Below are 13,685 nucleotides of genomic sequence, written 5' to 3'. Positions count from 1 at the left end.
CAAAATACACAAAACAACATCTGCACAAAGAACATTTTCGTACAATAATAACAACAATACCTAAAGATCCCAAGAAAGGTTGCGGACATAGGGTAATATATTTCGTGTGTGTACGGGAAGAGTTGGTTCGGGGGTTTACAATCAAAAAAATTTCATATTATAGAAAAGCCGACTCAGATATTTACAAGATAACAGCTTCAGAAGCTCCGAAGCACCTGAACATTGCAACATTGCTGTTGTCGGTTTTTAATAGAGTCAGCAGAATGGGAGTTCTCTTTTTAAATTATTACACTTACCAATCCAACAAGCAGGAAAAACACCAAAAACGTCCGGCCCAACACGGTGTGACAGTAGACATCGCCGTAGCCCACAGTAGACATCGTCACAATTAAAAAGTAAACGCAAGTCCAGTAGGGCAAAGGGTTGGGGTTTTTAAACTCGAGAGGGTCTCCAGAGTTCTCCAACTGAGACAAAACGATTAAGAGTGGATTTTTTGCAACTTTTTTCACTCACCAAGTGTATAATTCCGGCCGCCGTGAGCCACACGGATATAAATATGGACACTAACTGAGCAAGTCGTATGGAACTGGAAGTCTTCAGTATGTTGAGGTATTGGAGAATATCCGGAACAGTCATGAGACGCAAAGCTCTCAAAAACCGAAGACCTAAAATGGTTTATTGCTTGGTTTCAGAATATTTGTCAAAAATTGACAAAATTACCAATCCATGTTCGGTCCAAGTAAATGGAGACAAAGGACGGGGGTATCGTGAAGTAGTCTACAAACGAGTACATCTCTAGCATAAACCATAACTTATCGCTAGCTGCTATAAACTGTAAACAGGAGAAAAGAGGTTTTAGTGGCTGTTAAGTGCCCATAAATCAAGCACTTGAAACCAAGCGAATTCAATGTGCTCGAATCGGGCCATCCGCGGTACTCACTCTTATTAAAAAATAGACCATAAAAAATATGTTGAAGGCAAGGTCAATTTGTTGCGTGATATTGTTGCTCCATTCCTGGCAGCGTTCCACACCTTCACTAAAAACAATATAATCGTCATGAGTGCTTAATTTAGGCGCAAAAGGTCTTACTTCGAGGCATCGATGAAGTAGATTATAAGCGACGCTATGCTGAGAATGAACACCAGGACCACCTGAAATTTAAATCGGGATTTATGAGAGACAAAATGAAATTCCTGGGGAAAATGCGACTGTGACGAATGAGGAATTCAGGTTATTAAACTCAGCTTGTGATTGAAGAAGGAGTTTGATAGGATCGAAGCACGTTTAAAGAAACTTCCGACACGCTAACACGCAAGGGTCATGGTAGTTTTCAGGTTCATGGGGATATTTCCTAACAAGAGTGCTCGCAGGTGGAGTTGTCATTTCTGCTACCCCAGCGAAATTAATTGTGACAAATTATTGATTTCTTGAGGGAATTAGAACAACGTTCGGCCCGATCTACTTGTATACACACATGTCGAAGAACTGAGTAAATATAATAAATTTCCCTCTATTTGCTCACTTAACCACCAGTGGATGGCGAAAGAAGGTTAATTTTAGAACTTGGACACGAATAAATAGGAACAAACCCACTATCTCAAGTAATTAAATCACTCGGAATACTTCATCCCTCTGTTTGTCAAGCCTAATCTAGGATTAGTTAATTGGTGTTAAGTCACGTTAAGGCTTAATTACACGTCGCACATTATTAATCTTCTTAAAAAACTATTAGAACTCTTGCGTCGTTTGCTACAGGCGATTCTCATACAAATTGTCTTTTTACTTCCGCTTAATTAAAGAGGTGAGGCGCCATTGCTGCAACTTGCTCTGTAGTCAAGCCGAATGTTTGCTGAATTGGGAGTTAATTAAGGTTCGTTTTCACACTGTCATAATTGGTTGAAAGAGGAGAAAAGAAAGCTGAGTAAAAAATGCTAGAGATTTTGGTTTTAGTAGAAATAGGAATAAACCAAAAGTGGTCATTTCCCTTTTTTTGGTTACTTCTCGCTTTGTGGATCGATGGTTGCCGACAGGAAATTAATTTTTTCATTAGCGGAAATACAATTCACAGGTGCACATTCCCTTGTGTAATTCTAGTCCCTTAATCGATCACTTCTTTCGACATTTCTACATGTTTACAAATCACACGTTGTGGCGAACATTTGATCGATTTGAAACTAAAGACGTAAGCCACTCAGAGCGCTGATCTTATTATTATTTTACAGGAAAATTCGATTAGGAATGAAGAAAATGATATATATGGTTTGTAATTTGCATCGATCGTTGGTATAGTCCAGAGTCTGAATAAATAAAATGTATTACACAACGATGGATTGTAATTAATTGTAAGACAAACGATGTGATGATTGTTTTAGAATGGCCGTTTGTATGAGTAGGTTGTAATGGTACATATCGATTTGGAAAAGCTGACGCAGTTAGTTATTCAAATAGAGAAGAATAGTAATGGTTTCATAACTTTGTATTTATAATACTCATTTCATATTTATTATTTTGTGTCTATTATTATCGATATGGTCGGTTGGTATTTACATAAGGTTGTATTCATGTGGAATTTATATATCCAATAAAATTTGTTATTATGATTTTGATTATTAAATCGATATATTCAATTTTTCTTATGCAGCTCGTCGAATGCAATGTACATACATACTCGTATATACACATTTCAATATATCGATGTAACATCTTCAGTTTATTCAAATTTCAAACGTCTCAAGATTTTTCAGACAAATACATTTTCTGACCTTATGGCTAAAGGGGAACATGTTTGAGTTTGCGTCAGATGGCGCGGAATTTATTTTCTCGTTACTATTTACATTATTTAAAATTGAAAAAAAGCTTTGTACATCATAGCTATTTATGTATCAAGTACGCAAAATAGGGTTTTAAGGGACGAATCGTAATTAATGACGAGGCGAAGTAGGAGCCGAGTCTTTAATGAGAGAAGTCACCTAAAACCTTTTGCATACGTGTTGCATACAAGATTTTTTTGTTAAAGCTCCCAAAACACGAATTCACTCCTCTTACTAATTAAAAAAATTTCATTACCACAATAACCAATTTTATTTTTTAGTGTTTTTGGGGACTGAGTACCTAAAATAACTATTTTGCGTACTATTTTATTGAGTCCGGAAAAAACTCATTTTAGGGACTCAAATGAGTCCTTAAAACAGCTGTTTTCGGGAGCGTGTACAAAAAAATATTATTTGAAAACTCGCCAACATAACACTTTTTTATTTATTTAAAAAAAAAATTAAAAACTGGTATACTAGAAAATATTTCTGAAAAAACAAGGTAGGGCGATAAATCACCATTTTTTACTGAAAGGAAATGTGTTTTTATTTTCGAAATTTGATAACGGGAAAGTCATTAAAACGTGAATTTTGTATCGTTCTTTTGATTGTTCCGCCGCGCCGCGTTTTTTGCAGCTGTGAGGGAGTACACCTAAAGGAGTAGAAGATAGACTTAGAAGTATATAAAATATTTTTCTAAAAAAAAAAGTGTTAAAGTACAGAAAAAGAGAATTAAAAAAATATATGAAGATAATGTATTGTTTCCCACAAAGGTTTTTAAAAAAACTCAAAAAAACTAAAAACAGACAAATTCTCTGTATCTTCTTCAAAACACACTTTAGACTCTAACTAGTTTTGGAAAAAAAAGAGATCGTGTTTAAAAAATCATATTTTTCCACAATCATAAAAAAACTTGAACTTTTCACAATTTCAATACGCGAAATTGTCATTTGTTGTTAAGTACACAGGACAATATTTCTTTTAAGACTGAAAATTAAAAGTGTCCAAAATCGATCAAAATTTTGCCTAGGATCGAAAAAATTAAAAACTTTCAAATTGTTCCAAATGCACTCATGGAAGTGCATAAGATCCAAAAAAGTGTTAAAACGTTGTAGATTGACGAGAAATAATTTTTGAAAATTGTTGTGTATGTTTGATTACATTTCTCTAATTCAAATTCAAATACAATTCAAATAAATGTCAAAAGATGGCGGGTGCATAAGAGTGCGAAATTTAAACATGTGCACTTGTTCCAATTAGTATTATTAAAGAGAGAGCGAGAGCGCATAACGCATAAGAGCAAATAAGAGAACAATGCATAAGACAGAGTATAAGAGCAAAAGAGCTTTTTATCGTCACCCCAAATTTTTTGATTTTTCTAAGAAAAATTCAATTAAGTGTCAAAAGCTGTCGCCTAAGTGCTTTAAAACATGTGCACGTGTTCTAGTAAATATAATTTTAAATAAATTTTTATTTTTTACCTTCACTCAATCTCCATCTTTTACCGTTTTCTACATTTAGTGCTTCCAAATTTCCCAATAATTCTCAGGAAAACACAATTGCTATCGCGCGACAAACATGGTTAAATTACTTTTTAAAAAGAGCGCTTAAGCTATGACGTTTTAGTGTTAAAATACTTCTCGATTTTTGCACTTAAAAACCACTCTTTCTTTCTTATAGGTATTTCATCTTTGTTTTCTTCTTTTCTATGATGTTGCAAAATTTATTAAAAAAAATTAATAATACTTTTTAGGTGTTTATTTCTATTTTCTATTAATGGTGAATCTTTTTCCTTGTAAGTTAGCTTTTTTTTTCAATTTTCATGCTCCTTTTATCATCTAATATATTATTATGTATAAGGTATTTGATGTTGCTTTTTTCTATCTAGAAACACAATTTTTCTCTTGCCTAGAAATAGTTATACTTTTTTATATCTCATCTTGTAGAAATCCCATAATTCTTTCTAATTTTCTATTTCTCAGTTTGAAATTACTTGAAACCATATAGCTAAATACTTTTCGTGATACTTGAATGTTGTTTCTTCATATCCATACTGTCTTCATGCTTATAGCAACGATTACCTAGACCGTTAAATTTGGTAACGCACGTTGTTACGCATGTTGCTATACAAAAGATACACTCGAGAGGCTGCTTGCGTCAAGTTTGACATTATTTGACTTTATTATATTAAATAATTTTGCCAAAATCTTTTAGTATCTTGAAAAGTACTGTTATTAATTTGCTAGATATCGGCCTTATGACGTTAATAACTATCCCACAGCATTTTTACTTTTATTTCTTTTAATTATTTATGTCATATAATCTAAAATCATGCCATTTATAATAATATAAATTTTAGTCATTCAATCTTTCTGAAAGCTCCACAAAACAACATAAAGTCTAGAAGAAATAAATTCCGACGACATGTTGCGGTCGCAGTCGTTTTATGTCATCATGTAACGTCGTTTCCTTCCTGGAGGATCACCGTAAAAAAAGACAGTCCAATAACTTAACTTTTTATTATTTTCCAAAGTCCGGATAGGAACATTTGCAAGAAGATCGTCTGGTTTCAGTCAAAATATCAACAGAGTTGTTTATGACGTAGAGGAACGCTTTTCGCCTCTCTTTTTGAGGAAAAACAGGAAGCGACAAAACCAGAGTTTTAGCTATCGCACAATCGCAATAGAAGCTGGTTCTGTTTGGTCCCAGGTTATTTTATCGCTCAAGAGTTGTAATCGGAGATAAACGGGACAAAGGACGCTTGCAGGGGTTTCAGTTTACGCTGGAATTGAAGTTGTTCTATAAAATTGTTTAACGGTCTGGTTGGACGAAATAAAGTTATGGTTCGAGGGGTTGCTGAGACTGGAGTGGTGCTTTGTCTTTAAGATTAAATTAAATTTTTTATCTAGATTCTCTTCCTAAGGAAGGTCGTAGAAATACATATTTGCGGAAGCAGTGCAGTTTTAAGAACTTGTTTTAGTTGAGTACAATGAAGTAAATTACTTCATAATTTTCTATTTTAGTTGTGGTCAATTAAAATGTCTAAATTGTGTATCCAACTTCAAACAGCTTGTCCAAGGCCCATTAAAGCCCCATTAACCACCGAAACGACTTCGACAATCTCCTTTGTACGAAAAGACACGCTGAGCAAGATTTGAGCAATCGATCGATGTCTGTTTCCAACACAAAGAGTCGCAGTAGGAATTAAGAGTTCATGGAGTGAGGAAAAACCGAGCTATTCGATAATTCTCGTTCTTCATCCTCTTTAAACAGTCTCTAAGATATTTTATTATACATAAATCTGTCCATAAAGGGAATATCATGACATTTATTGAAAAATAAAATAAATCCCTTGATGAGTAATAACTCAGTTTTATATTCAATCAATCCAATATCTCCGACGTTAAAAATCTAATTTCCTCAAAGAATCATATTGTTACGATTTATGCAATTAGTTTTCGCCTTCACGCGAACAGTTTACGAACCGTCGCATAATTACATCCCTCGCAAATTAACGTTCTTGTTTACAAGCGATAAAATTTTAATGCACTTCCACAATCGAAAACTGACATTAATCCAACTCCGCACTGGCAAAACTAAGATCACTGTTACAAATGAAATAAACGAATTACTCGCCAATTTTATTACTTTTGCTTCTATAATTATTAGTCTGCTAGTGGAAACCGCGATAAAAGGCTACCAAAACGAAACTTTGGACCTTGCAGCATCAGAATTCAAGATCAATACACCCTCCTGACCCAGTATCCAAATGCAATTTACTGCGAACCAGTGGCGGATGTCACGGGGTTTTGCACAAAGTTGCACGCAATTACATCGGTTTTATCACCACACAAAAATTAAAAATTTAGTAGCAAAACGAAGAATTTAAATTAACTAAAAGAGACATTTTATAGTGAAGAGCTTTGTTGTTTTGCAACCATTTTTATCTAAGTACTACTTGCGGCCCTTCAACAAAAAAACCTTTTGTCTAAATCTTGAAAACATTCTCTTTTTTTGAGCATCAAATGTAAAAACTTTATAGAAAATGCTTTAACAAAAAGTCACCAGGTCAACACAGGGTGTAAATTGTTTTTTAGCAATATATGATGTTACTTGGCAAATCAATCTCTTTAAAAAATATAAGTTTTAAAGTTTGGGTAAAACTTACACTGGCGCTCTTAATTAAACACTTCTTGTTGATACTTTTTATGTGGTATTTACTTGTAAGTAAGATACTTTAACAGGGTGAGTTTTAACTTATACACATAAACTTAGGGAACAATAATAGTTCTTGTCCAATAATAACGAATAGTGAAAAAAAGTTCTAGTAAACGTTTTTTAGTTATTGAGATATTGCGTCATAAGAACACTATTTAACTTTTAAATTTTAAATAATACCAAGATTATCATTATTTTACTAAGATTGATATACTGGTAGACATATCGATTACCTTAATTTAACATTTGATAGTGACAATGAAAAAAAAGTTATGATCAATAACGAGTATAATGTAAAATAAACTTTTTTCTTTAAAGAGATACCTAATCCGATAAATTAAAAAAAAAAACATTACTTTTCAAAAAAAAAAAAACAAATTCGGAAAAATCGAAAACATTAAAGGAACTGTTCAGAGTTATTTTGGTATAGCTCATGCTTGTGGAAAGCAATAAATACGGCAAGTTGAAACATGTATTGAAAATGGTAGAAATAACTTTGAACAGTTCCTTTAAAGTATTCGATTTTTTTCGGTTTTTATTTTTTTGAAAAGGACTTTTTAAAAATTTTTGAAATTTAATCTTATCCCCGAAAAGAAAAAAAGTTTTATTTTACTAAATACTAACATTCCTTACGTATAAGTTAAGACTCACCTGTATTATAAATATTATAACGCACCAATCGGTATTTATTTATGTAATAATAACAGATTTCACTCATTGAACAATTTTCCATTTAATAATTAAAAATTGGAGTGAAGTACGAGTATGTTGGTATATTTCTCCATCTTATAAAGGGGCTTAAGTAAATAAAGACAATCTTTTGGTTGGATTTTCTTGGTGGTTTTATAAGACTGCGTCTTATTCTCACCTTGTGGTCGAAACACGTGTCGTATTAAAAATAAATAAATTTGGTGCTTTTGGGAAGACAAGTTTTGAAATAAAAACAAATTTGAACAAGAGGTAAAAAACATAAATGAGCAACTTCATACAAAATTGCAATTTTGTCGTTCCCCGCATGTCCAAAGTTCGCCATTTTTGCGCTACCCAATTACCTCTTCTGTCGGGATTTAGGCCAACACTATTTTATTAAAATTACGCCACATCTCTACGTGACGATAATTAAACGTTGGACGCGAACTCGTCATAACGGCCAAATCGCATTATTTTAAGCATCGTAGATTTATAAATACAAATCTAATTTTACTCAACATTCTATTTATGTAGAAACTGGAGATGTCACAACTTGAACACGTAAGAGTCGATCCGATTAAATGCGAATTCAAAAGCTTTGTGGAGTAGTTTTGTGCAATAATTGCAATTTTTTTCATTTTGAGGTATTTTTAGATTTGAGATTATCTTAATGTTAAATTTAGCAGTTAATGGGCTATTAAACACGTGATGCGTGGATATGGTGCACGCAATTAAATAAACAGGTGAGTGAGTAAATTGAAAGAGCAGAGTTGCATAAAATTTTTCTTCTACAAATCGAGGAAAATTTTTGGATTAAATTACCTAGTGACTAGACAAAATGAAATAAATAACAAGATTATTGAAGCATTGACCATTGATAATATGTAATTCTATTAAGGCCAGGAAAAGGAAACAACAAACAACAAAATTAAAAATCTTGACACGCATACCAAAACCTGCATTCAGAAAATAATTATGTTTTTGATACTATCCGAGGACATTTCAATGCCTGTAATTTAAAAATAATACATTAGTTATGTGTATGTCTGACATGTATTTTCCATTTTCCAAGAAAAATCTTTGTAGCAATTTGCGTCAAAACATCTCTCAACTACTTTTTTACACTCTGCAAACATCACCGAATGGAAAAATGTCACTCGGAGAAGAAATCACACCAAATCTAATCCACAATTGGATCGCGAATAAGACTGTCGTAAAAAAAATCCCGAATCGTAAAATGTATCAGTGTGAGCTTAGCGTCTTTTCAGACAGAGAATAAAACGATTTTTTGTTGGAATAGTTGTGAAAAAATTTATTCAGGTAATGTTTGTAATATACACATCAGGTGTAATCTGATTTGAGATAATAAAGAATGTTTGTGGGAGGATGTGTAATGGTAAAAGTAGGCAGTAATGAGGTTTTATTGAGCAAATATTGATTCTCTAACGTAATTTCGTATTCTAGAGCAAGGGTTTCGATTCCATAATTATTTACAAATAAAATAAAAAAGCGAAAGTTTAATTAAATAAACAGAACTGCAATTGTTGACAAAAATAACAAAAGACAAACCATTTAAATTTTAATTGCATTATTTGATCCGAAAAAATTACATTTATGATTAATTATTTACAACTCATTATTTCAAAAGTGAATGTTGTTGCACATTATTGTTACAAAAAGTGCTTTTGTGAACAATGATTCAGTTGAAGAAATTTAATAGACTGAAAAACGAAAAAAAGCACAACTGAGAATCTAAATATTATTTGAAACAGTTTATAAATGTAAAATTTATTTTGAATAATATCAACAAAGGCGCTTCAAAACACTTCACCGAATTTACGAGCTATTAATCTGTCAAATGTTCCCAACATTTTCGAATTCCCTTTCAATTCTCCTTTGGCCCTTTTCCAAAATTTCCTTCACCTTTCTCTTGCTCGAAGTTTTTCCAACCGAAGCAATATAACACCGGTCAAATCCTGACCTTAATAATTTATCGATTCTGTGGCTGTATACCACGGACAAAATAACAAATATTTAATTGCAATGAGTCGAGTCCACCAATTCATTATTAATCAATTCGGCATGTTCACCCTGGCACCGAGCCAAAGCGTCATAATACCGTTAAAAAATCCAAAAAATTGATCAAACATTTACATATTTATCCCTGCTTTGTGGTCACGATATCCGACTCTAACAACGCGTTTCCTTTTAATAAATTCTGCGGTTATTTTAATAACGCAAGTGATAAGATTAAGGCACTGTTTTATCGATTATGTGTCGCCGGAAATTTAAAATTATGCCCTCGATTTTACAGCGTGGGATTTGTTTAAAACGAAGAAGTTGGAATCGTATTGGAGTGGCTTCGAGCGTTTCTTCCGCAATTTCGCTTAAATTTTTAAATTCTGCTTACGTTTCCGTCCATCCCGAAATGTATTTTAGAAAGTGCAGCAAATTTCGCAATAATTTTTAATGTCCGATTCATTTTCAAGAACTCTTTCAATAAATGGCTACAATTCTCTGTCTGGACTGTTTATGGCTTTGAGTTATAAGTATTTTATATCTAGGACATAAAACCGCACGAGTGTATTCCGACTTTGTGTAACAATGGCAAAGTTTTCGATTTATGACGCTTTAAGCTTTGCTACAATGTGACATTCCAGACGAAAATTTCAAACATTTACACATAAAGACTTTGTCTAATATCCAGCAAATTATTAATTTTGTTAAATCTACAAAGGAGTAGTAAGCTTAAAACAAAGTCAAGCTTTAAAGCTGTGACCCAGCCCAGTACAAGTAAAAATTTTATCCCTTATCAACAAAAATTTGAGTCAAATTAGACATTAGACACCCATTAACTAAGTATAAAATCATCTCAAATCCACTTAAATACAATGCAAAAAGCTTATTGCCAAGAAAGTTTGGCATAAATACAATTTAAAATAGTAGAAGTAGTACTAAAACATTAAATGAGGAGCAGACTTTCAAAAAGCGTTTTGTACAAATTTGCATTTTTGCAGGAGAGAACAAAAACTGTCCTTGTTTTAAGAAATAATTTTAATTTTTTATATCAATGACAACAAATGTGAAAAAATATGTACAAATTGGACACTAATTTTACGGCTGGAGTACTTCAAAAAAACTTTAAAAACCTTCATCTCAATTCATAAAAACATAGACAAACTGCATTTTGAAAATCTGCTCCTCAAATATTCTAATAATTAGTTTGGTTGATTCATATGAATTCAGTTTCAATTCTTGGTAAATATGAGCTTTTAGATATTATACTCAGCTATGGAAAAATAAATTTAGTTTAGGTTTGCATTTAGCGACTTCATTTTCGAAAACTGATTTTGAAATTTAAAAAATCGATTTATAAATATAAAGCTTGTACTTTAACACAGAGAGAAATTACAAAAATTTTAAGCTGCTTTGGTCTCTAGTTGAAAATTTATGTCTAGGTTAACGTTTTGAAGAATAATAAAAACTCATTCATTTTAGGCGGAACAATTTTCAATAATATTAAACAGTTCCTTGATTTTTTATTAACAATCAGATTCAATGCAATTTTTCTCAAAACTGTAATTTTTGAGTTACTATAGTTTTCGTTGGTCGATTTTCTAGGTGAAAATACTAAATGCTAAGTAAAAATACTCAATGCTAGGTCAAAATACTAAACGTTAAATAAAGATAATAAACTTTTATTATAAAAAACTATTACTAAACAAAAACAAACGTAAATTAAAAAAAAAATGTTGTCATTGCAGGGAAATGGTAAAAACAGGCATGAACAATCCTTTAACGTAGAAAATGATGTGTTTTTATTACAGTAACAATGTAAAAAATGTATAACTTAATATACAGGCTGAACAAAAAGTATGGAACCAAGCGGTTTTATTTTTAATCATTTGCCTCCAGAAAACAATAATTAATATAAATTAAAGTAATATAAAAAATGTGATCGTATTTTCAAAACGAAATTTTGTTTTGTTTTTGAGTTATGCGATTTTTCTTTGTCAAAATGGCAATTTATGTGAAATATTTTTTTTTGATAAAATTAAATATGATAGTTGTAATCCTTACAGCATAGCTTTTATCAGAAAAATGATTTTATAGTGGGTTGTCATCTAAAAAAATATTTTTTTTTGTAGAACTCAAAAACAAAAGGAAATTTGGAAAAAAATTATTCTTGTTAAATCATCACATTTTTATAGTACTTTATCACTCATCAATTAGTTTTGTCAAAAAATAAATAGTTTAAGCAAAAAACGTTGGTTCCATACTTTTTATTCAACTGGTATGTACGTATGTATGTATAACTTATAAATGTATAACTTCAAATAATTATTATAGGTAGTTGTTTAGTATTGAGGTGTGGTGACACCTTAATACTTAATACATACTTAATAATAATAAATACCAATAATAAATTATATTTTTGTGCAAGAGCCATACATATCTGGATATAGAATTGTTCAGTGAGTGATTTTGAGTGCTTAATACCTTAAAAGATAAAAATTGGTTCCACTTTTTTACACATAACAAATCTTATTTTAATACTTAGCATTCCTACTTAGTATTTACATTATTTCACTTAGCAAATCAATATTATTTACTTAGTACTTAATTACTAGCCTTATATTTTCTGATATTGTCATTTCTTATGCTAAATATCAGTATCGATAAAAAAAAGTAATTACTCGTACATACTATTCAAATCGTTAAAACAATTAATCCTTCTCAAATAAAGGGAATGGGGAAAAATAAACAGATTTTCTGAAATAAATCCTTTCTTATTTATTTATCTGGTAAAAAAAATATTAATTGCTAAGGACTTGCAAATTCTGGGTCATTCCACATAAAATTTTATAAGAATTTATTCTTTTTCTGATAGTCAGTTTGTGTAAAATAACCTTTTTCGATTCAATTTTGTATTATGTAGGCAAAGAGTTGCTGTAATTATGTTACACAATTTTGTAAATGTAACTAAAAATACTGAGATAAGTTGAGGTATGTATGCGCCATCTGGGTGGATTGTCAAGTGGTGTAAATATTTTGAAAAATAAATTCCGCCTTCCTCTGGAAATTTTAACAAAGTAGCACAAATTTCTATCCACTATCGATTATCAATTCAATCAATAAATCGCCAAGTGCCAACCTTTCCCCAAAAACCCTCAATTCCATCCAAATTCATCTTGTAATTTTGACATTTTGCCCCCCGGTGGGCGTAACTTCTCCTCGTCATCACTCCAGACACCTCGTCTCTTACCAATATCCTCCCTGTGGTCGTCTGTCCCGAAATCAGCTCTCCCGCCCAGTCCTTGGCCTCCGTCATGAAAGTCCCTTCGAACTCCTGCTTGCCCTGCCTGGCGGCCTTCTGCTCCTTCTGCTTCGGGTCATTGGGCCCGTATTGCACCTCTTTGCGGCAGCAGAGGAAGGCGAACAGCCGCCACACCAGCACGATGAGGAGGCCGGCCAGGAAGGTGAAGATGCTCGAAAGGAGGAAGCACCAGTATTTCCTTTCGTCGAGACATGGGTCTGGTGTGGCGGTGCTGGAGATGGGCGGCTCAGTCGCCGCCTCTTCGCTCGTCATCCCGCGCTAGGCGGCATCCACTCGCGCCACCTTACACTCACCGAGGTGCTCGCATCTGCGGCGACGGAGACGTGGTGTCGACAGCGAGCAGCTTCGAGCGCAACTGACGCGACGCCGACGTCGCCCCGCTATACAGGATCATGCGGGAATCAATACGAAGGACGCCCTGGCGGCGTGCGCCGAGACGATACCACAGAGGCGGCGCGGATAACGACACAATCTTTGGCATGACAGACCTGAACTCACTTGACTTTTCGTGGAAGCAGTACCAATAGCGGATCTAACAAAACGAAAATCTAGTACGATAAAAACATATTGAACAACGCAAAATAGAAGGAGATACTAAAATATGTAGTTATTTTTGTTACAAATACCT

The 13,685-nt window shown here is 32.9% G+C and overlaps 1 protein-coding gene across 1 annotated transcript in view; it reads right to left on the bottom strand.

Moving 5' to 3' along the window:
• Nucleotides 1-13,420, bottom strand: part of LOC123010300 (calcium-activated potassium channel slowpoke) — a 40,249-nt gene extending 26,829 nt beyond the window's left edge. Inside the window, exons 1-6 of the mRNA XM_044407072.1 lie at nucleotides 12,986-13,420; nucleotides 1,091-1,152; nucleotides 941-1,037; nucleotides 721-832; nucleotides 514-665; nucleotides 297-464 (exon numbers count right to left, since the gene is read on the bottom strand). Of these exons, the coding sequence (XP_044263007.1) occupies nucleotides 297-464; nucleotides 514-665; nucleotides 721-832; nucleotides 941-1,037; nucleotides 1,091-1,152; nucleotides 12,986-13,309 (915 nt within the window). The 5' untranslated portion in view covers nucleotides 13,310-13,420. The remainder of the gene's footprint in view (nucleotides 1-296; nucleotides 465-513; nucleotides 666-720; nucleotides 833-940; nucleotides 1,038-1,090; nucleotides 1,153-12,985) is intronic.
• Nucleotides 13,421-13,685: the final 265 nt, after the last annotated feature.

This window comes from Tribolium madens, unplaced genomic scaffold (genome assembly GCF_015345945.1).
Source record: "Tribolium madens isolate multiple individuals breed KSU strain unplaced genomic scaffold, Tmad_KSU_1.1 Scaffold_7;HRSCAF=85;Tcas5.2_LG10, whole genome shotgun sequence".
NCBI lineage: Eukaryota > Metazoa > Arthropoda > Insecta > Coleoptera > Tenebrionidae > Tribolium > Tribolium madens.
This window is presented reverse-complemented; position numbering and strand designations above follow the sequence as displayed.